Genomic DNA, 25,960 nt, shown 5'->3' with positions numbered 1-25,960 from the left:
TTGGTAAAAACTTTGCTTCTTGCAGCTTTCCTCCCACACCACATATTCTTAAGATAAAACAGCTTACCTCCCATACCATATGATTTTAAGACAAAATATCTCTTATCAACCTATTATATGCCTTCTCCAGATCTGTAAATACGACATTACATATCCATTTATTTTTCCAAGTATTTCTCACATATTTTTAAAGCAAAATCTGATCCACACATCCTCTACCACTTCAGAAACCATACTGCTCCTCTCCAAGCTGATGTTCTGTACATGCCTTCACCTCCTCAATCAATACCCTCCCATACCTCCCATACAACTTAACCAGGTATACTCAGTAAACTTATTCTTCTGTAATTTAATTTGAACACTCACCTTTAACCCCCTTCCTTTACGTCAATCCTCAGACACCTAACCAGGATTCATACATACAGTGAAAATCCATACCATCCAATCACCAACATAGTCATCCCATTTCTTAATAAATTCAGCGACAATACCAACCACTCCAGCCACCTTTCCACATTTCTTATGCAAAGCTTTTATCACATCTCTCTTGATCAAGCCATCTCCATGACTCACTTCCCATACCAAAATGATAAAAACATTCATTTCTAGAACATAAGTTAAAGACTCTGGGCTATCTATCTATCTATATCTCTGACACCCATTCTCTCTAGGAACCTGGGCTATCTATCTATCTATATCTCTGACACCCATTCCCTCTAGGAACCCTGTCAAGGGTTAGCCATGGCAAGAGTATCCACTTATTGCTGTCCTTAAATGCCTCCCTCACATACACCATTCCATGCTTTCTTCCACCATTTCTCTTCCTCCAGTATTCCTCCACCCTATTTGCCTATGTCACAAGTGGTCTTCCATTCACACCAACCCCTTTAATTGTACTATCTTACACTATCTTTGTAAACTCCCAGTCTTGCATTCTTTCCACATGTCCAAACCACCACAAAGTTTTATGTTTTACCTATTCTACCACTCAACAATTTACTCCCTTTGCATTCCCTGCCATACCATACACACTTTCATTACTTTCTTCATTCAGTCTAGTCACACCACATGCTCTTCTCAAATAGCTCATTTCCACAGCCTGGATTCTTGACCTCTATGACCCGTTCCATGTCCATGTTTTGGCTGCGTAGGTCAGGGGTGGAAGGACTATAACTTTAGAGGTGTAAGTATGTAAATGAAGAGAGGATTACTCTCTTCATTTACATACTTACACCTCTAAAGTTTACTATTCTATTAAGGGACCCAATGACTCTTCTACCCTTACTGCTCTCTCCCTTATCTCTCCTTCAATATCATCACACTTACTAAGACAGCTCCTAGATATTTAAATTCTCTCACTTCTTCCAGTCTTTTTCCCACCATATCCTAAGCACAATTCAGTACACTTTCTTTCACTTTATATGGTTTTACAAAATTTATACTTTCACTCTGTTTCCTTTCAAACTTTTACTTGCATTTACCTTCAATTGCCTTGTACTTACTCTCATAATAAACACATTTACAACCTTCTGCAATTCCTTTTCACTAACTCGCAGCAAACAATATAGTATCATATGCAAACAGGCTTGCCACTATATCCCACCACCACACTCCATCTCTGCACCCTTTTTTTTCCTAGTTTTGCTTTAATCTCTCGTCTCACTCCAGCCATACATATATTACAAAGCCAACATGACATCACACAGCCCTGCCTCACACCTACATGTATCCCAAAACCTTTGCTCAGCTCTCCATCTGCTTTCGCACCATCCAACAGTTGTCTCCCTATACCAGTACCATTTATTTTGTTAAAATCCCTAAGTACTGGTAGGACGCTTATGATTCTATAAGCATATGGCTATACTTTTGCATGAAGCCTGGGCTGCTGGGAAATCTTATTATCAAGAGTGAATCTACATAAACAAATAGGGGTCAGGAAGGCCCAAATGACCCCCTCCTGGGTGAAAATTCCCTCCATCTGTCAATAAGACAGGTACTTGTTCAGAGTTCCCATTATATTAATACACAGCTACCCTTTCTGTATGTACTATCCCTATCCCAGCTTACTTCCATCCCAAAAATATAGTCTTAAAATTCTTCTCTAAATTTCCTAGCCTTAAAGTTTCTTTAGCAATCTATCCCTTACTCTATACATGAAACCTCTGCTTCTTGTATTACATGTTCTTAATCCCATAGGTATATCTGGGATCATTCAAAAGCATCATTAACTTTTACCTGCAATTCATTCATAATCAAACACACCAAACTGCTACACTAGTATACCATTTATGATAACCAAATATTTTTTCAAATACTGAGCAGTGTTTACTTCATTCACATGTACTAAAGTCTATGATATTCTTTTAAATAATATTATACTGTTTCATACACTGAAATACAAACATTATTAGAGATCATGCATGGCCCTGTAAATAAAAATATCCCCTTAATGTTTAATGGTTCTTTACCTCTAACACCTAGTGATACAAAATGGTTTCATCATTCATTTATCCTTGCAACGACCAATACTTATATCAAGGCATGTCAAATCATGCTCACATAGACTAGAGAACTGTATACATTCATTTTCAAGTGACTGAAACCTTTCCAGTCTTAACCATATCACAAAAGTTTTTCTCTCCCATCCCAAAACACTAGTTGGGAAAATTATTATGAACCACTTATGCCATTGAAGTCCAGCACTTTACAAATATTAAAACCTTGGCACAATGCATAGGCATTTAGATCTCAGTGCACTGCTCCTATTTAAAGCTGCCACATAGCTATTTTCCTTTGCTATGCTTTGAGATAAATACTCACTTAAATTATGTCAGAGTCACTCCTCAAGGTCTCTGGATATATCCAAATATGCTATAGTAATTAACTGTTATCATCATCTGAACTCAATAAACCTTATTTTTTTACACTGCATTCCACATAGCACCCTATCACCATGGATTTTATTTCTGGGTAATCCAGCCCTGTGGATATTTCTGAAAATTAGTTTCAGGTGATGTGGCATCTATACATGCCTCTAATGAGTAAAAGAAGCAATTTTAAAACATACAGTACCTATAATTAGGACAAACAAAAACTGTGCACTGTATATAGTTAGGACTGAAAGAGTTACAGTACATCAATTATCTGCATTCACATTATTTATGACCAATTGATTTTCCAATTCAGCCAAGCAGTATCAGAAACAATTGAATAATAGCCTCAATTGTATGCATCCACTCTCACTGCCCTTTATAATGTATGGAAACTAGAACTTACCAACCACATCCAAGCTTCACAGACTATCCCCTGGTTTACATTTAAAGAATATTAATATTACATCAATATTAATACCTTGCTAATGCGGGAGACAGCAACAGAGCAAAATAAATATAAATAAATAAATATTAATACATTGACATTCAATATTAATGTTATTTGATATTCACAAGATGAGACTGACAATAAAATGAGAAAATTAATGTCTCATCAGTAAGTAAAGCCATAAAGGAAATATATTGGCACACGAATATCTCCAGGTTGTAATCATAATCAAGTTCAGCCATGAAATTCATATGTATTCATTTATCATATTTGATCGCAATTTCCCTAGTCAGTGAGGTAGCACCAGGAAACAGATGAAGAAAGAAGGCCCATCCACTCATATACACACATATATATATACATAAATGTCCATACATGCACATTTATTTCTATTTATTATACTTAATTGCTGTCTCCCGCATTAGCAAGGTAGCGCAAGGAAACAGATGAGGAATGGCTCACACACGCAAATATACACACATATACATACAAAGATGTACTATACTTTTTTTTATTATACTTAGTTGCTGTCTCCCGCGTTAGCATAAGGAAACAGATGAAAGAATAGCCCAATCCACCCACATACACGTGTATATACATAAACACCCTCATGCACATATACATACCTATACATTTCAATGTATACATACACAGACATCTACGTATGTACACATAAACATATCCATACTTGCTGCCTTCATCCGCTCCTGTGGCCACCCCACCACACATGAAATGGCACCCCCCCACAGAACTTTCTATGGTTTACCCCAGACGCTTCACATGCCCTGGTTCAATCCACTGACAAGCATGTCGACCTCAGTATACCACACCGTTCCAATTCACTCTATTCCTTGCATGCCTTTCACTCTCCTGTATGTTCAGGCCCCGATCGCTCAAAATCTTTTTCACTCCATCCTTCCACCTCCAATTTGGTCTCCCGCTTCTCGTTCCCTCTACTTCTGACACATATATCCTCTCTGTCAATCTTTCCTCACTCAGTCTCTCCATGTGACCAAACTATTTCAATACACCCTCTTCTGCTCTCTCAACCACACTCTTTTTATTACCACACATCTCTCTTACCCTTTCATTACTTACTTGATCAAACCACCTCACACCACATATTGTCCTCAAACATTTCATTTCCAACACATCCACCCTCCTCTGCTCAATCCCATCTATAGCCCATGCCTCACAACCATATAACATTGTTGGAACCACTATTCCTTCAAACATACCCATTTTTGCTCTTCGAAATAACATTATCGCCTTCCACACATTCTTCAATGCTCCCATAACCTTCGTCCCCTTCCCCACTCTGTGACTCACTTCTGCTTCCATGGTTCCATCTGCTGCTAAATCCACTCCCAGATATCTAAAACACTTCCCTTCCTCCAGTTTTTTCTCCACTCAAACTTACCTCCCAATTAACTTGTCCCTCAACCCAACTGAACCTCATAACCTTGCTCCTATTCACATTTATTCTCAGTTTTCTTCTTTCACACAATTTACCAAATTCAGTCACCAACTTCTGCAGTTTCTCACCTGAATCAGCCACCAGTGCTGTATCATCTGCGAAGAACAACTGACTCACTTCCCATGCCCTCTCATCCACAACAGACTGCATACTTGCCCCTCTCTCCAAAACTCTTGCATTCACCATACATGCACATATACATAACATATACACATACATACATATACATATCAATATATACACATACATACATATACATACACATACATAGGCGTATACATATATATATACATGTACTTATTCATACTCGCTTGCCTTCATCCATTCGTGGGACAGGTAGTGCCAGGAATGGATGAAGGCAAGCAAGTATGAATGTGTGCATGTGTATATTTGTGTATGTTTGTATATGTACATGTATGTATATATATGTATATGTTGATATGTATATGTATATGTTCGTGCATGAGTGTTTATGTATATATATGTATATGACTGGATGGGCCTTTCTTTGTCGTTTCCTTGCACTACCTCACTGACAAGGGAAATGGCAATCACTTGTAATAAAAAAATAGGTAAATAAATAAATAAATAAATATATAAATTAATGAATAAATAAATATGAATATCATAGCTGAACTTGATTATGATTACAACCTGGAGAAATTTATCATAGATTAAGGGTACATTGTAATGGTCATTCTTTATTCTCTGATCACAATCAGAACATCTAAATACTTATGAAGATTTGTAGTAGATTAAGCCTTTGCTTACCATGCACAGTTTTCCCTCTCTGGCATCGCACAGTATGAATTCTATATGTTTACTGATTCATTAGTAAAAAATTGGGAGCACTTTTTGAAAAGATGATACCCTTGAAGTATTTCATTACAAGTCTCGTGATGGCATACAATGGAGACGTTCAAATGCTGCTTTTTCAAGGGACTCGCGATGATCAGGATGTGCAATTCTGATGAGCTCATAAGCTCGCTGACGAAGATTTTTGCCAAATAAGTATGCAATACCCCATTCAGTCACTAAGTAGTGTAGATGAGCTCGTGTTGTCACAACACCTCCTCCTGCAATCAGAAAATTCTATCAGATGATTAAACTTAAAAATACGTTCTTGAACAAATTGTATCTTTCTGAATTAAAATATTTTTTGCAACTTATGCTGTGACTATCAAAGTTATCAATCACAAGTGATTAAATTCAATATCTGGTGTACAATTCCTTCATGTTTCTGCTAAAAACAGACAGGTAGCAAGAAGGTGCAAAGTTTCTATAGTTTTTAATAACTGCTGATATTCAGCATGGGGTGTGAAGCCAGTCCTAGGTCCTACATCAGCAATCCTGTTGTTAATATAAAAATGGGGATGAAATACACATATAGGCAGAAAGACTATTTTCTGATATTCAATGTTAGTATCACAAGATGAAACAATATAGTGTACAAAACAAAAAATTAAAACAGTTTACGGTAATAAGAGAGCATTTCTTTGCTTTTACATAAATAGCTCAATTGAGGATTTGTATTTTATTCATAAAAGACTGTATGCACTGTATCACCCTATTTATATGAAAAAAAGTTAAAAATGATAGATACACAGTAGGTTGTAGTTGGTAGCTAGCCAATAACTAGGGAGGTATATTAACAGTACTACCCACCTGGGAATCGGGAGGGTTAGTGACATCTGCTTAGTGAGCCAACACTTTAGTGGTTGTCAGGTTGCACTCATCTGACCCAAGTAGCTGTCTTTTCTTTCAGCCTCACTAACATGTGGACTACTGGCATTCTGTCTACAAACATACAATCTCTCCTTATCATATGTAACATTTGACAACACTTAACTCACACAGCTCATTCTTTGTTACTAGATTTTCCTGCAGTAAGCATTATGTGCTAGCCCTGCCTTTTGGCAAAAGGGTAGGAGCAGTAGATAGAAGTAGTAGGTAGGAAGATTAAGCAAGAGTATTAGTTAGTAACATTAAGTAGAAGTAGTAGGTAGGGGCATTAGATAGAAGTAGTAGGACTATTAGGTAGAAGCTTCTACAAACACTGTGCTAGACTTGCCCTCTGCTAGTGGCCTATTAAAGGTGAGGAACTAAAGGCTAAGAGGCAGCACTGGAGTTCCTTAGTTTTGGAGACTCTGTTACAGTGGCCATCCCTTTGAGGGAGTTCCAATTGTAACAGGCTTCAGAGATACAGATAGGCAGACAGACAGAGGTCTTCATCATTTCTGTATGTAGTAATTATCTTAAGCTCCACTCCCATTTACATGAAACTGGTCAGGTACAACCAGCCTTTTAGCCTGTACAAACATTTTCAATCTATGTCCAGTACACTAAAGTGAGCATTGGCTTAACCTTTTCACTGTGGCAGTCCTAATATCTACTGAACATCCTTTGTATGGGAGATTTTCAATTACTCTAAAACAATATTTCCCTGCAATTGTAATAATGATCAACTAGAATACAAATTTGCTAATGTAAGATATGCACTCTATGTTATACTGCTCTAGTGCTAAGTGTATGAGGTATGCTAGCATGGATAAGCAGACAGAGCCAGAAATGAATAGTAGAAATTCAGTCACAGGAATATACCAAACGAGTCAGTCAAAACATGGTTGGCAAAGATAAGACAAGAGATAAAAGTGTAAAAAAAAAAGGCTGAGCAATGAAAACACCAGAGAAAATGTGTGGGGATGCTGTGGAACTTGAAAAGGAGCAAGATCAGAAGATAAAATTAGAGCTTTAGAGTTAAGAAAACTGAGACTATAGGTTTAGGAGATACCAAGTCCGAGTAAAGAAGATTAAGCCATTAAGAAAATGGCAGTCTTCTGTAGAGGTACTAGAGGCTGTACATTTACTGAAAACTTATTAACAATATTGGTCAAGGAATTGCAAGAGCATTACCTGGAGCCTTTCAGATAGAGGAAAGGACACAAGTGCATACTGTAGCTATTGGAATAATACTGAAAGCTGTTTAGGTAGAATAAAGTTCAGCTTAACATACAGAGGTTGATGGGAGCAGAGGGCAAGGGAGACTAGAAGGAGCAAATTCAGAAGTAGACCAAGAGTATTAAGAGTGTGGGAGAAGAACACAGACCAGGAATGACAAAAACAGGTACATGCAAGTATAGAGGTTGGTTCATGGAAGGTTTAGAAAAGTACAGAGAATAAAGGACCAGTGCTTGCTAACCAAGAGAGATTAAAGAGAAAGTTGGAAACACAGAGGTTGACACATACACACTGAGGGGTCTAGCTGAAAAGTGAGTGGCACCAATATTACAAAGATTAGTAAAAGAGGAGGCTGAGAGACATAAATCAATTATCACTTTTGGATTGGAAGATCATACACAGGATAAAGAAGACAGGAAAAAGAAATAAGAAATGCATATTAAAAGATCGTTGGAAGTTATGGGACTGCCAGAAGTGACTTCCATGATAGAGAAAAGAAGAATAGGAGGATATAAACAAAACATTAGAGAATGAATAGTCAAGAGGATGAATACTTGACTAGTCATGTTTACATTTGAATTGGAATCATCAAGCCAGGAAGTACTTAGAAAAGTTAAGAATCTTAAAGGCACAGTGGAACTCAGTGGAATATTCATATATTAGTAGTTGGTAGGCAGCCACCAACCAGGGAGATATATTATTAGCACTACCTGCCTAGGTATTGGCAGGGTTAGTGACAGCTGTGTAGTGAACTAACACAGGTGGTTATCGAGTTGCATTCCTCTGACCGAGGCAGGTGTCTTTTCTTTCTGCCTCCCCTACATGTGGACTGCTGGCATTCTGTTCACAAACATATAATCTCTCCTCATCACACATAACACTTGATAAAACTTAACTCATACAACTCATTCATTGTAACTTTAGATTTTTCCTGCGGCAAAGGCTATGTGCTAGTCCTGCCTTTTGGAAAAATGGTAGAAGGAATAGATAGGGGAAGTTCACAGGAACATTAGACAGAGCATTAGGTATAGTAGGTAGGAATATTAGGAGGGAGCATTAGGTAAAAGTAATAGATAGGAATATAGGCAGACACATCAGGTAGTAGTAGTCTGTAGGAATACTAAGTAGGAGCCTCTGAAAACAGTAGAGTTGCTCTCTGCCAGTGGCCTGTTAAGGGTGAGGCACTGAAGGCTAAACAACGGCACTGGAGTTCACCAGTTAAGAAGACTCTTTTGCCATGGCCATCCTCTTGAGGGAGTTCCTGAAGGGAACAGGTGTCAGAGATGGAGATAGATAGATATCCATTATGTGAGACAGATCTAAGGAAGAGAGGGAGAAAAGCAAAGAATGCAGTCAGAAGACAAGAAATTAGAGATGCCACCTGTGGCAAGAGGATGAAACTGCCCCATCTGAACTGCAGAGAAGGCAGGAATGTTTGGAGATGATAGTGTTATACTTATAAAAATGTACTTAAATGCTGATGGGTTAATAATCAATGGTAATGAACTAGAGTTCAGGGATCTTATAAGGGAAAGTGTACCTGATATTACTAAAGTTCTGGAAACTAATCTTACCAGAGATAAGCTCTCACCTGTTCTGCCTAAAGGTGTACATGATAGAAAGGAAAGAGAAGGTGAAGGAGGGAAAGGTTAGCCCTCTTAATGAGAGAGAGCCAGAAATTTCAAAAAAATAGTGGAAGATAGACCATTCAGGCAATACATAGTAACTATGACTGTAAGTGTAACTGTAAGGAAGAGGAACACAGTGGCATTAGTACATAATCCTCCATAGAATTGCATCAAATCAGATTAAGTATGTAATGATAACAATGAAGGAACAATAAAGATGGTTGTAGCAGTGAAACACTCACTTCCTGAAGATGGTAAAGTAATAATAATGGAGGATTTCAATTAAACCGAGACATATTGGGGGCCTTTAGGATAGTCATACTGATAGGAAGTCATGGAGGCAAGTTTTTAGAAAGTATGCAGGATAATTTTCTATAACAGCATGTTATGGAGCACACTGAGATGAGAGGGATTGATACTCCATTACTAGACCTTAACTTCACTCATACTAGCATGGTTATTAAGAACATTCTATATGATACACCAGTTGGAAAAGTGATTATGTAATAGTCAAGTTTGACCTGTGGTAAAAGAGGACATAAAAAAAGCAGAGGTAAGACAGGAAATAAAGAGGAGATACAATTGCAGAAACTAATCAAAGAGGTAGATTGGAAAATGGAAAACAGTAGCCATGAACCTGGGCATTGTGCTGAGTGGTTCTGTGAAAATGCCAGAAATATACTATATAAACTACAGTGGTAATGGAGACAGTAGAAGGTTAATGTGCAGCAGCGGGGAGTCAGTGATAGCTTAAAAAACTGCAGAGTGGAATTACGTTTCAATGTTGCTAAATTCTTTTTTTTTTAAGCAGACAACCCATTTGTGGGCCAATTAAGCCTCCTGTTTTCTGTCTTTCTCATGTAAATATAGTGTAGAGGTATTGGTACCTCAAGCATTAAATAGAGAGGGAATAGTATGAAATAGGAAGGAATGGTTTAATAAAAGATGTAATAAAGCAAAGGAACATCGAGATGGGCAGTGACAAAGATAAAGATGGCACTCTAGCCAGCTGGGATTTGCAAGGTATAAGAGAGCACAGACTGAGTATAGCAGGATAAGCAAAGAAGAACAAAGAAACTGAAAAGAATATTGTGGACAAGGTAGCTGAAAATTCAAGACTATTCCATAAATTCATCACAAGCCAGTTGTCAATTAAAGAGCAGCTAATCAGGCTAAGGGATTCAGAGGGGAAAAATTGTAAAGGATGATAAAGGATACGTAAAGAACTGAACAGCAAGTTCAGAAGTGCTTTCCCACTTGTATTCCCAACACCAGTGAGATCGAGTGGGGAGGAGGTTTTCAAAATCAGGGAGATATCTAAAAAATATATTATCAGAATACTAAAGCAACTTCACCCATACAAGGCTTATGACCCTGATTAAATTTCACCACAGATGCTACACAGATGTGATACACTTGACAAACCAACTGAATTACTGTTCAAGATGTCGCTGGAGAGAGGCATGATGCCAAGAGAATGGAAAAAGGCAAACATCATATCTGTACATTTATATAAGAAAGAAAACCAGGAACAGACATTAAACCACAGACTGGTTTCAGTAATGAGTGTAGTCTGTAAGGTTCTAGAAAAGATTATTAAAAAGCAAATGAATGAACTTCTGCAGAGGAGAAATTTCCTAAGTGAAAGGCAGCATGGTTTTAGGGAAAGGTCATGTGTAACTTAACCTCTTTTAGTTCTATGAGAGAGTGAGCTCAGTCCAGGACAAAAGGTAATGCAGGATGGACTGTCTGTATCTAAACTGAGAAAGCATTTGGCAGTATCTGACACTGCACTATACAGAAGGCTGATTAAGAAGCTTGATCACCAAACAGGAATATGGGTAAAACTCCATCAATGGATAGATTACCTCAGCGGAAGGGAACAAAGGATGCATGTCAGAGGAGCCTTTCCCATGTGGGTTGAGGTGACCTGCAGAGTGCCACAATGTTTGGTTCTGGGAACATTACTCTTTTTGATCTCCATTAATAACTTACCTGAAGGTATGGATTCTCACCTGCAGATGATGCAAAAGTCAAGAGGGAAGTGAAAAGTGAGAAAGACTGCATCAGCTTACATGGGTTCCTAAACAGACTCCAAAATTGGTCAGAAGCTTGGCTGCTGAAATTCAACCCAAGCAAATGTAAAGTAATAAGGATGGGACAAAGTGAATGCAGCCTCAATTTGATTATTGCCTAAAAGAAATATAGCCTCAGGATTCTGAGAGAGAGATTTTGGAGAAGACATCATCCCTAACCTGATATCACCAGTCTTGTATTAGGAGAATAGTTAGAAAGAAACAGTCTACTGGCAAATATCAGAATAACTTTTAAGTATATTGATAAGGAAATATTTAGCAAGCTATTCATATTCTACAAAAGGCCAAAACTAGAATACGCTTATCAGGTTTAGTAACCACACCTAAAGAAGCACAAAGGACTCATATAAAAGGTCCAGAGAATGGCAACAAAGATAGTACCAAAATTCAGAGCTAAGCTAAAGGGAAAGGCTGGAGATTTAAAATTTTCCACCTTAGAAGAGTGAAGACTGTGTGGTGACCTGATCACAACCTTTAAGGTTTTAAAAGAGATCAGCAAAATGGACAGTGGGGAGTTCTTTAAAAAAAAGTAGGGATACAGCAACCGGAAGACATAACATGAAATTAAATCTAAAACTTGTAAATGAAGATGTGAAGAAATACTTTTAAGAGTATAAGAGTGGTGGATGAATGGAAGAGATCAACTAGGGACATGATTAATGCAGACTGACTACATAAAGTCAAGAGGTTGAATGATAGTACAGAGTGTTGAAGAGATGGGACCCCATGAGTGTAAAACTCCCTCCCCATGCAGTAGAACTAGGTATAATTACATATCTATGGTATGTTTTGAGAGTGCTTTTGATCATTACTATAATCTTTATTATAAAACCCTAAGGACACTTCTCTAGTGGTTCCTACAGCTTCAAGGCTGTGCTGCAATCAATAACAGGTAAAGGATGGAATTCTTTATAGTGACTTCTTCCAATCGATTGTAATCTGATGAAACAACCTCACTGGAAGTGACTTTTCATTCATAGCAAAACCACAAGCAGGCAGAGTCTGATAACATCTAAGTGTTTGTCATAAATAATTTTGATTACTAAGACTTTTCATTACTAAAAGCTACTACAATAATTTGTTAGAGCTTAACAAATTATTATATATAGAAATGGTTTATATCTCATATAGGTCCCCTTGCCATGCTGACACAGACCGACCAGTACATAGGAGTCATTTAGGCTCAACCATTTGGTAACAATGCATGGAATGCCATTACATATATTAATGGCCATATATTTTGCCTCCAAGCAAAGGCAGATGATTCAAGAATTTTGATTGTATATGCCCACCACAGTCTAAAGAAAACAAATTATGATGACATATTCACAAAACAGCTGGTGAATGGATTAATATTCAAGCAGAATAAATACAGAACTGATTGCGTTTTCTTTTTGCACATGAAGATAATTCATCAAGTGAGACTAAAGCCACCATTTACACCTCCCTTACAACCAAATGGTTGCTCCAAAGGGTATCAAAAATTATTTCACTAGCATCCTATAAACAAGCTTAACGATTAGTATGTTACCATACTCGTTACAAAAGGAGGTTACCTAACATTTCTATGATATAGTTTCTTAGACTAACCTGGCTTGAGGAAAGGAACAATTTTGGATTCCCCTTTGGAGGTGGTAGAAGGCATAGCCAAGATTGGTTTCCCAAGACCATCCCTGCTCACTGCTGCACCTCGGATGAAGTCGACCTGGCCACCAACGCCTATGAAAAAAGAACAAAATATTCAAATTATCATCAAGATTTTGAATTCTTTATGATACATAATTCCAAGTCTAAATTTCATAATTATAAACTGACATCTTCAGCCTTAAGTAAATAACTATCTAATCAAATGACTTTATTCATTAAATTAGACAATCAACAGTAGAGGAGAAAAGAAACAATATGCAGTGCAGTAAATTATCAAGATCTATGGCGATGATGCAAATATCTTTACTTGAAAATCACAATAATTTAGTACATTTGTAACATGCAACAAAGAAAAGTTAAAAAAGGGATTCATATTTTACTAGACTCAACAATCTTACAAAGGTTATTTATATGCTGTATGCTTATCAACAATACTAATTTTATATATTGTCAGCCCTACCTATGATCAGTAATGGTATACGTACCCATTTTCCTATGTATATGATTTACCAATAGATATATGCCATGAAGCCCCACTTTGTGATGGGGTTATGGGTTACATTCCTTGAGATCTATCACTCTAGTGAACTGAAACCTGCTATGAGGTCACATTGCTGACCAAATATTTTCCTAAACTCACTCTTATGCATGGACCTTAAATGAATCAACTTAGCTTAACATCAATATATAAAAGTCTATTATGATGAAATTTATATGATATTAAATAATAACTCAGAAAAAGGTGGTGATGACAGTTGCTAGAGTAGGATGAGGTCACCTAAATCATCTGATTCAGCAAGTGCTGTAATAAGTTCCAAGAAATACACACAAAAGCTAACAGGCTTTTATCTAAAGATGCCTGGGGTGCAACTAGAGAAGAATAGTGTGGAGGCAAGGGTAAAGGCTTATAAAAGATTTTGTAAAAGAAGAAATGGTATGAGAGGAAAAACGGTGGTGAACGTAAGTGAGCTTGGAAAAGATGGTTATGTGAAGAGGTACCACGAGAAACTGATTGTGCAATGGAAAAAGGTGAGAGTAACTGAAACTAGGTGATTGGGTAAGGAATGTGAGGTATTTTCAGAAGCAGTGCTGATGTGCAGGAGAAATGTGTGGCATGCAGAAGATGGGAGGTGGGTGGCTTAGAAAGGTAGTGAGTGGTGGGATGACAGAGTAAGCTGCTGGCAAAAGAGACAAGAGAGGTGTATAAGCAGTACCTACAGGGAAGGAATGCAAATGATTGGGAGACATTCAAGAGAAAGCAGCAAAGAGTGAAAAAGAGGGCAAATGCGAGTTGGAGTGAGTGAGGACCTGTAAACTTCAAGGAAAACAAGATTTTTTGGAAGGAGATTATTACTGTGATAAAAACAAGAAAACAATTGGGAACACTGGTGAAGGGGCAAACAGGGAAGTGGTAAATGGTAGCAATGAGGTGAAGAAGAGATGGAGTGAGTATTCTAAATGACTGCTGAATGTTTGATGATAGGGTAGATGTAGGGTGTTTGGGTTTGGGAGGTATGCGAGAAGAGAGAGTCATGGTAACTGGTTTGGTAAAGAGATAAAAGGTGGTGTAAGCCTTGTGTAAGATATAATCTGGCAAGGCAACTGAAGTGAATGGCACTGGATTTGAATTTCTTAAGAAAGGGGTGACTATGTTTCTGACTGGATAGTTAGGATTTTCTATGTATCTACAGATCATGGTGAGGTGCCTAAGGATTGGTGGAATGCATATATAGAGCCACTGTATAAAGGCAAAGGGGAGGTGTAAGTTTGCTGAATGTACTTGGCAAGTTGTATGGGACAGGAGAGATTGAGAGAGTGAAGGCAAGAACAAAGTTCAGACTAGGAAGGATCAACATGATTTCAGGAGTGGTAAAGGATAAGCAGACTAGGTGTTTGCTTGAAAGAATGTGTGTGAGAAACGAAAAATGGAAGGATATTTTTATGCGGCATTTATGGATCTGGAGAAAGCATATGATGGGGACAGAGATGCTTTGTAGAAGGTCTCACAAATACATGTGTTGGAGAAAAGCCACTAGAAGTAGAGAGGATTCTACCTCTATCAAGAGGTACTACCGTATGGCATGTATGCAAGTAGGTAGAGAGGAGGGTGAGTGGTTCCAGATGAAGATAAGTCTGTGACAGGAGTGTGTGATGTCATCATGGCTATTTAATTTGGTTATGGACGGGATGGTGATGGAGGTGAAAGCATGAGTGAAAACTACAGAAATTGGAGTCTGAACTTGGGAGAGCATGTGAAAAGAAGTTGAGAGTAAATGTGAAGGTTTAGTAGTGCAGTGGGATAGGTTCGTTGGGATGTCAGTCTCAAGAAAATCTGAGGGAAGGTGATATGTTTCTGGTACCTATGAATGGGCATGATAATAAATGGAACTATTGAAGCAGAAGCAAGTCATAGGGTGGGTGATGGAGAATCTGGAAGCACTGAGAAATGTGTACAAACCATTATCAGGTAGGGCAAAAGTGGGTATGAATGGAGGTACAGTAATGCAGGGGAGGGTGGATGTGCTGATAATGAAATGTAGGAAGACAATTTATGGCAAGAGGTGGTTCGATAAAATAATAAAAGGGTAAAATACAGGTGTAATACTAAGAGAGTGTGGTTGATGAAGCTGAAGAGCAATGTTAAAATGGTCAGGACATATGGAGAGAATGAGTGAGGAAAAGTTGACAAAGAAATGAAGGGAAGATAAAATTGGAGATGGAAGGACCGAGTGAAAAACATTCTGAGAGCTCAAGGTTTGAACATGCAGGAGGATGAAAGGCGTGCATGGGATAGAGTGAATTGGAGCATGTGGTTTACAGGGTGCGACATACTGTCAATAGACTGAACCACGGCATACAAGGCTGCCAGGGGAAACCACAAGTGAATTCAAATATCAACAGACCATCAGGTCCTAGCAAGGCTGTTTGTGGTAGTGGAAGAAAACAGAAACTCATGGACTAATATGGTAGGAATAGAGATATACATATTTTTCAAAGGGGAAGACCTGTAAAATATTGTAATGCTAATCTCTCTCCACAAACTCCTAAATGTGCCCATAACCTTAATCTCTTTCATCCAACCTATGGAACACTTAAGCATACACAAACATATACATATATACATATGTACATAATTCATACTTGCTGCCTTTATTCATTCCCATCGCCACCCCACTACACATGAAATGACAACCCCCTCCCCCTGCATGTGCACGAGGTAGTGCTAGGAAAAGACAACAAAGGCCACATTTGTTCACACTCAGCCTCTAGCTGTCATGTATAATGCACCGAAACCACAGCTCCCCTTCCACATCCAGGCCCCACAAAACTTTCCATGGTTTACCCCAGACACTTCACATGCCCTGGTTCAATCCACTGACAGTATTCTAACTTTCTAAAAGGGGAATAATAATAATAATAATAAAGAGTTCATCCTGCATCCAGACACTCAGATGGGCACATCCTACATGTAACATAAGAAAACCATACCTCTAATCTTGGTGTATCCTGACTAGACACAAAGACTTTAACTTGAGTAATTCCTACTTATATCCTGAGTATATCTTACATTTTTCCTGAGTTCATCTTCAGTCTATCTCTCTATCTATATATCTGACACCTGTTCCTAACTGGAGCTCCCTGAACAGGGTGGTCATGGCAATTAAGTCCATAACTTTTAAATTCCAGTGCTGCTTCTGGGCCTTTAGTGCCTCACCTTTAAAAGGCCACTGGCAGAGGACAACTCTACCACAGTGTTGTAAAGGCTCCTACCTAATGTTCCTATTGAGTACCTCTACCTAATGCTCTTGCCTAATGTTCCTTCCTACTACTTCTACCTAATGCTCCAGACTACATATTCCTACCCACTACTTCTATCTACTCCTTCGACAGTTTTGCCAAAAGGGAAAGCTAACACATTGTGCTCATCACAAGAAAACTAGTTTCAAAGAATGAAGTGTGTGAGTTAAGTGTTGTCAAGTGTTATGTATTACAAGAAGAGCTTGTTTGTTTGTAGACGGAATGCCAGTAGTACACGTGTGAGTGAGGCAGAAAGAAAAGACAGCTGCCTGGGTCTGAGAAGTGCAACTTAACAACTAGTGAACTGATGGCTCACTACACAGCCTTCACAAACCCTATAGATACTCATGTGGGTAGTACTGGTAATATACCTCCCTGGTCATTTGGCTGCCTACCAGTTACTACCTACCTCTTCAGTCTGTGATGACTCTAAACCAATGTACAATTTGCATTTAATATGAATACTTCATGCATCATCTTGCATGTATCACTTCTAACCTGAGTACATCCTGGTGCCAATGGAATCTGCCACAACTTGGCCAGTCATATCTATCTCAATACAGGAGTTGATGGCAGTGACTTTTGGGTTCTGGGCGATGATGGGAATGTTGTTCACAAAAGACACATCACACATCACTGAAATTATCTTACATTCAGTTTTTGGGTTGAACTATAAGACAGTTACTAAAGAATGCATGAAAATTCTACTGATGCTAGGCAACACAAGTAGTGAAATACTAATTCAAATATTTTTTAAATATATGAAAATATCTATGCTGTGATCTGAAACTAGTCAAAACTAAGTGACTGAGGTTTTAACTCTTCAAGTACTGCATAATACATATATATATATATATATATATATATATATATATATATATATATATATATATATATATATATATTTTTTTTTTTTTTTTTTTGCCGCTGTCTCCCGCGTTTGCGAGGTAGCGCAAGGAAACAGACGAAAGAAATGGCCCAACCCACCCCCATACACATGCCTTGATTCAATCCACTGACAGCACGTCAACCCCGGTATACCACATCGCTCCAATTCACTCTATTCTTTGCCCTCCTTTCACCCTCCTGCATGTTCAGGCCCCGATCACACAAAATCTTTTTTTTTTCACTCCATCTTTCCACCTCCAATTTGGTCTCCCTCTTCTCCTCGTTCCCTCCACCTCCGACACATATATTCTCTTGGTCAATCTTTCCTCACTCATTCTCTCCATGTGACCAAACCATTTCAAAACACCCTCTTCTGCTCTCTCAACCACGCTCTTTTTATTTCCACACATCTCTCTTACCCTTACGTTACTTACTCGATCAAACCACCTCACACCACACATAGTCCTCAAACATCTCATTTCCAGCACATCCATCCTCCTGCACACAACTCTATCCATAGTCCACGCCTCGCAACCATACAACATTGTTGGAACTATTCCTTCAAACATACCCATTTTTGCTTTCCGAGATAATGTTCTCGACTTCCACACATTCTTCAAGGCTCCCAGAATTTTCGCCCCCTCCCCCACCCTATGATCCACTTCCACTACCATGGTTCCATCCGCTGCCAGATCCACTCCCAGATATCTAAAACACTTCACTTCCTCCAGTTTTTCTCCATTCAAACTCACCTCCCAATTGAATTGACCCTCAACTCTACTGTACCTAATAACCTTGCTCTTATTCACATTTACTCTTAACTTTCTTCTTTCACACACTTTACCAAACTCAGTCACCAGCTTCTGCAGTTTCTCACATGAATCAGCCACCAGCGCTGTATCATCAGCGAACAACAACTGACTCACTTCCCAAGCTCTCTCATCCCCAACAGACTTCATACTTGCCCCTCTTTCCAAAACTCTTGCATTCACCTCCCTAACAACCCCATCCATAAACAAATTAAACAACCATGGAGACATCACACACCCCTGCCGCAAACCTACATTCACTGAGAACCAATCACTTTCCTCTCTTCCTACACGTACACATGCCTTACATCCTCGATAAAAACTTTTCACTGCTTCTAACAACTTGCCTCCCACACCATATATTCTTAATACCTTCCACACAGCATCTCTATCAACTCTATCATATGCCTTCTCCAGATCCATAAATGCTACATACAAATCCATTTGTTTTTCTAAGTATTTCTCGCATACATTCTTCAAAGCAAACACCTGATCCACACATCCTCTACCACTTCTGAAACCACACTGCTCTTCCCCAATCTGATGCTCTGTACATGCCTTCACCCTCTCAATCAATACCCTCCCATATAATTTACCAGGAATACTCAACAAACTTATACCTCTGTAATTTTAGCACTCACTCTTATCCCCTTCGCCTTTGTACAATGGCACTATGCAAGCATTCCGCCAATCCTCAGGCACCTCACCATGAATCACACATACATTAAATAACCTTACCAACCAGTCAACAATACAGTCACCCCCTTTTTTAATAAATTCCACTGCAATGCCATCCCCACCTGCTGCTTTGCCGGCTTTCATCTTCCGTAAAGCTTTTACTACCTCTTCTCTATTTACCAAATCATTTTCCCTAACCCTCTCACTTTGCACACAACCTCGACCAAGACAACCCACATCTGCCACTCTATCATCAAAGACATTCAACAAACCTTCAAAATACTCACTCCATCTCCTTCTCACATCACCACTACTTGTTATCACCTCCCCATTAGCCCCCTTCACTGAAGTTCCCATTTGCTCCCTTGTTTTACGCACTTTATTTACCTCCTTCCAAAACATCTTTTTATTCTCCCTGAAATTTAATGATACTCTCTCACCCCAACTCTCATTTGCCCTCTTTTTCACCTCTTGCACCTTTCTCTTGACCTCCTGCCTCTTTCTTTTATACCTCTCCCACTCATTTGCATTTTTTCCCTGCAAAAATCATCCAAATGCCTCTCTCTTCTCTTTCACTAATAATCTTACTTCTTCATCCCACCACTCACTACCCTTTCTAATCAACCCACCTCCCACGCTTCTCATGCCACAAGCATCTTTTGCGCAAGCCATCACTGCTTCTCTAAATACATCCCATTCCAACCCCCACTCCCCTTACCTCCTTTGTTCTCACCTTTTTCCATTCTGTACTCAGTCTCTCCTGTTACTTCCTCACACAAGTCTCCTTCCCAAGCTCACTTACTCTCACCACTCTCCTCACCCCAACATTCTCTCTTCTTTTCTGAAAACCCCCACAAATCTTCACCTTTGCTTCCACAAGATAATGATCAGACATCCCTCCAGTTGCACCTCTCAGCACATTAATATCCAAAAGTCTCTCTTTCGTGCGTCTATCAATTAACACGTAATCCAATAACGTTCTCTGGCCATCTTTCCTACTTACATACGTATACTCATGTATATCTCGCTTTTTAAACCAGGTATTCCCAATCACCAGTCCTTTTTCAGCACATAAATCTACAAGCTCTTCACCATTTCCATTTACAACACTGAACACTCCATGTATACCAATTATTCCCTCAACTGCCACATTACTCACCTTTGCATTCAAATCAATATATATAAATATTGTAACATTTCTTAGTAATGATGATCAGGGAAAACTTACTAACAAATGGGTTGTTGTCCACAAAGTCGAATAATCTCCGAGTTCCCACTATAAAACTACCAACAATTTTTCCTGGATGGTAGTTCTTGTGAGTGTTGGTAATACAACCAGCCTCAACTAAATCTACCACACCATCACTGAACATCTCAGAGTGGATTCCCAGGTCCTTATGACCCTTTAAGGATGCTAAAACTGCATCAGGAATGTTTCCTATACCTGAAAAAAAAAGGATAATGATTAAATCTGACAAGTCTCTGTCACACCTTTGAAGAATATTTTTGAACCAACAGGTCATGATCACATAAACCCACTCTTATCACTCCTAATCTAATTGTTAAAATTATATATATTACTAAAATATCTCCACTTAAGGTTAAAAATCAGTTCAATTCAGTTTTCTAGAGGAATTACAATGGGAAAATATAAAATGAATAGGTGAAAAAATAGCCTCCTCCCTCTGATGTCTCTCTTTAATCACATTCACAGTGAAGTCCCAGTGTCTACAACACATTCATAAAATTCATGGTCCAGGTACTTGGACAATGTTATACTTCTCTCTGTACTGTTTCTCATCTTTTTTATATGTTCTTTTCATCATGCTTGCTGAAAAATATTTTGCAAGTATTTCTACCTCTCATAAGTATTAGTACCAGGCAAGAACTGAAGTAAAAGCACTTCCTGTTACATGATAACCCTACCAGCATGGACAGTATCTATATCTTCAACAGCTTAATATTTGGATATGTAAGATGAAAGGAATATCTACTTGCAATTATTCAATTATATGATTCATACACGATGAATTTTGAGTATTAATGCCACTGTGGCAGGCGACGTTACTTTATGTTTGTATGGTAGAGGTTGGGCAACATTACGTAACATTGGGTTATTTTGCATTGTAATTGTCTTTGAATTTAGGCGATGTGGCATCACTGTCATCTACTATCAAGACCTCAGTTTCCCCATTTCTGTAAACAGCTACCATCGCTCGCTCGTCCATGGTCAGCACCAGTATTAGCTATTTTCTAACTTGTACAGTAGAAGGTGGGCAATGTTACATAACACTGGGCCCTTTTGCGTCATAATTGTATGGTGAAATTGGGTGATGTGGCATCTCTGATATGTACTTTCATGCTCTTTGTATGGACACATCTGCGAACAGCCACTCACACTTGCCTAAATGAGGTCAACATCAGTATTAGCCGAGACAATGGAAGGGGAAGGTGGGTCGTGCTCTCCCCCGCCAAATACCTCATGTAGTGATCGCTCGTGTTCTCCCTTGTCTAGCACCTCACATAGTGATACATCCTGACAAACTGTTACACCATCTGTTTGCTGGAAAGTACCTAGAGCAAAAGGAAGATGTGAGCTGACATCAACACCTCGGAAATTTTCGCCTAAACTCCTAGACACATTGGCCGAAATTTGCTTTGCTCTCGATCTAGTAGGTGATAATTTTGAATCATCTAATGATGAGGAGGAAGGAGACAGTGATGAAAGTGTGAGTCATCTTAAAGTTGACGATGTAGTGAATGAACATGTACCAGAAAGTGAAAATTTTTTTTTTTTTTGACAAACAAGGCCAGACACCTTTCCAAATGATTATTAACAACAGTACAACAATTGTAAATGAAAGGCTCTATTGTTGAATTTTTTCCAGAATCTTTCTTTAAAACCTTAAATAAACTCTTTGCTTTCAATGTTACTGAAAGCAAACCATAAGCATATTACACTGATGCTAATCTTTCTTCCTAATACATATTTTCCATTTTAGTAATTTCTAATCAGCTGAAGATTTTTTAACATTCTTTGATCATTACAGAATTCTTAATAATACCTCCTGTTTTTACTGAAAGCAAAAGTATCCTAACCATGCTAGCAGCATGTTCATTAGTGTGAGAATTCTTATGTCTACTTTCACTTATAAAGTTTTTGTTCTCTGTGTTTCGGTCAAGGAATTTCAAAGTTACTATTCTTTCTTTGGTCAGCCAAAATAAATATAGCAGCACCACATTTCCAACAGAAATAGGTACCTTTAAATGGTGGTAATATTAAACAAGGGCTGGTTTCTGATCGTTTTATGATGTGAATGAGAAAGATTTCAAAATGATGTTAACCATGGACTTTTCCTATGTACAATGCAAGAGACTTCCAGCAATAATTTCAAGAGCTATATTCTGGGTAGGAGTAAGGGGGAGTATGTGAGAGCCAAATCCCTATACACGAAATTTTTGTTCAGTTACCCTCTCAACATGACATAAATGGAGGTAATATGCATTGTGTGTAGATGCAATACTGCCACAAGTTTCACTATCTTTGCCAATTTATGTAAACAGCTGTAACATCATTAATGATACAAATACACAGTACAAAGCATATTAATCATAGCAGAATAAAAGCAAAATTACTTCATCAACAAATAAGGTTAAAAATGAATGTTAAAATAGACATGGTGACACAGTGGCTCCCTTTATCTTCTGTATAATTCTGGTTGTGCAGAAAACTGTCCAGAGATATCATAAGGCTAAATCTACATTTGTACTATTTATTTTTTCAATCTATTGGGGTAAAGCCACTGTGTAAATAGGGTTAAAAAAAAATTGGGTTATACAAGAATGAAAAACTAAATAGCCAGATGTTACCAGGGTTAACATCAATATTCAAGGACACTTTCCAAAGCCTATATGTACAAGTTTTGTATGATATGCAAGATTGGTCTCCTTACACAAAGATAGACACTGATATGCTGGATAAGGTCCAAATCAATGGGAACAGGTGACAGCATTAAAGCAATGGAGAGTCAGGAGAGACCAGCTAACATTTTTATTTTATTTATTTTTTTTTTTTTTTGCTTTGTCGCTGTCTGCCGCGTTTGCGAGGTAGCACAAGGAAACAGACGAAATGGCCCAACCCACCCCCATACACATGTATATACATACGTCCACACACGCAAATATACATACCTACACAGCTTTCCATGGTTTACCCCAGACGCTTCACATGCCCCGATTCAATCCACTGACAGCACGTCAACCCCGTTATACCACATCGCTCCAATTCACTCTATTCCTTGCCCTCCTTTCACCCTCCTGCATGTTCAGGCCCCGATCACACAAAATCTTTTTCACTCCATCTTTCCACCTCCAATTTGGTCTCCCTCTTCTCCTCGTTCCCTCCACCTCCGACACATATATCCTCTTGGTCAATCTTTCCTCACTCATTCTCTCCATGTGCCCAAACCATTTCAAAACACCCTCTTCTGCTCTCTCAACCACGCTCTTTTTATTTCCACACATCTCTCTTACCCTTACGTTACTTACTCGATCAAACCACCTCACACCACACATTGTCCTCAAACATCTCATTTCCAGCACATCCATCCTCCTACGCACAACTCTATCCATAGCCCACGCCTCGCAACCATACAACATTGTTGGAACCACTATTCCTTCAAACATACCCATTTTTGCTTTCCGAGATAATGTTCTCGACTTCCACACATTCTTCAAGGCTCCCAGAATTTTCGCCCCCCTCCCCCACCCTATGATCCACTTCCGCATCCATGGTTCCATCCGCTGCCAGATCCACTCCCAGATATCTAAAACACTTCACTTCCTCCAGTTTTTCTCCATTCAAACTCACCTCCCAATTGACTTGACCCTCGACCCTACTGTACCTAATAACCTTGCTCTTATTCACATTTACTCTTAACTTTCTTCTTTCACACACTTTACCAAACTCAGTCACCTGCTTCTGCAGTTTCTCACATGAATCAGCCACCAGCGCTGTATCATCAGCGAACAACTGACTCACTTCCCAAGCTCTCTCATCCCCAACAGACTTCATACTTGCCCCTCTTTCCAAAACTCTTGCATTCACCTCCCTAACAACCCCATCCATAAACAAATTAAACAACCATGGAGACATCACACACCCCTGCCGCAAACCTACATTCACTGAGAACCAATCACTTTCCTCTCTTCCTACACGTACACATGCCTTACATCCTCGATAAAAACTTTTCACTGCTTCTAACAACTTGCCTCCCACACCATATATTCTTAATACCTTCCACACAGCATCTCTATCAACTCTATCATATGCCTTCTCCAGATCCATAAATGCTACATACAAATCCATTTGCTTTTCTAAGTATTTCTCACATACATTCTTCAAAGCAAACACCTGATCCACACATCCTCTACCACTTCTGAAACCACACTGCTCTTCCCCAATCTGATGCTCTGTACATGCCTTCACCCTCTCAATCAATACCGTCCCATATAATTTACCAGGAATACTCAACAAACTTATACCTCTGTAATTTGAGCACTCACTCTTATCCCCTTTGCCTTTGTACAATGGCATTATGCACCCATTCTGCCAATCCTCAGGCACCTCACCATGAGTTATACATACATTAAATAACCTTACCAACCAGTCAACAATACAGTCACCCCCTTTTTTAATAAATTCCACTGCAATACCATCCAAACCTGCTGCCTTGCCGGCTTTCATCTTCCGCAAAGCTTTTACTACCTCTTCTCTGTTTACCATATGATTTTCCCTAACCCTCTCACTTTGCACACCACCTCGACCAAAACACCCTATATCTGCCACTCTATCATCAAACACATTCAACAAACCTTCAAAATACTCACTCCATCTCCTTCTCACATCACCACTACTTGTTATCACCTCCCCATTTGCGCCCTTCACTGAAGTTCCCATTTGCTCCCTTGTCTTACGCACTTTATTTACCTCCTTCCAGAACATCTTTTTATTCTCCCTAAAATTTAATGATACTCTCTCACCCCAACTCTCATTTGCCCTTTTTTTCACCTCTTGCACCTTTCTCTTGACCTCTTGTCTCTTTCTTTTATACGTCTCCCACTCAACTGCATTTTTTTCCCTGCAAAAATCGTCCAAATGCCTCTCTCTTCTCTTTCACTAATACTCTTACTTCTTCATCCCACCACTCACTACCCTTTCTAATCAACCCACCTCCCACTCTTCTCATGCCACAAGCATCTTTTGCACAATCCATCACTGATTCCCTAAATACATCCCATTCCTCCCCCACTCCCCTTACTTCCATTGTTCTCACCTTTTTCCATTCTGTACTCAGTCTCTCCTGGTACTTCCTCACACAAGTCTCCTTCCCAAGCTCACTTACTCTCACCACCCTCTTCACCCCAACATTCACTCTTCTTTTCTGAAAACCCATACAAATCTTCACCTTAGCCTCCACAAGATAATGATCAGACATCCCTCCAGTTGCACCTCTCAGCACATTAACATCCAAAAGTCTCTCTTTCGCGCGCCTGTCAATTAACACGTAATCCAATAACGCTCTCTGACCATCTCTCCTACTTACATAAGTATACTTATGTATATCTCGCTTTTTAAACCAGGTATTCCCAATCATCAGT

The 25,960-nt window shown here is 38.9% G+C and overlaps 1 protein-coding gene across 3 annotated transcripts in view; it reads right to left on the bottom strand.

Moving 5' to 3' along the window:
* The window catches only part of LOC139758506 (succinyl-CoA:acetate/propanoyl-CoA:succinate CoA transferase), a 78,497-nt gene that overhangs the window by 5,455 nt on the left and 47,082 nt on the right, over positions 1-25,960 (bottom strand). For 2 of the 3 annotated variants that reach the window (XM_071680006.1, XM_071680004.1), the window contains 4 exons: positions 20,529-20,744; positions 17,424-17,561; positions 13,071-13,199; positions 300-5,874 (listed from right to left, as the gene is read on the bottom strand). In XM_071680006.1, the coding sequence (XP_071536107.1) occupies positions 5,684-5,874; positions 13,071-13,199; positions 17,424-17,561; positions 20,529-20,744 (674 nt within the window). In that variant the 3' untranslated portion in view covers positions 300-5,683. The remainder of the gene's footprint in view (positions 1-299; positions 5,875-13,070; positions 13,200-17,423; positions 17,562-20,528; positions 20,745-25,960) is intronic. The other variant, XM_071680005.1, reaches the window with a different exon arrangement.

This window comes from Panulirus ornatus, chromosome 30, assembly GCF_036320965.1.
Source record: "Panulirus ornatus isolate Po-2019 chromosome 30, ASM3632096v1, whole genome shotgun sequence".
Taxonomy (NCBI): domain Eukaryota; kingdom Metazoa; phylum Arthropoda; class Malacostraca; order Decapoda; family Palinuridae; genus Panulirus; species Panulirus ornatus.
The sequence above is the reverse complement of the archived record's forward strand: the minus strand, read 5'-3'. Positions and strand labels throughout refer to the sequence as shown.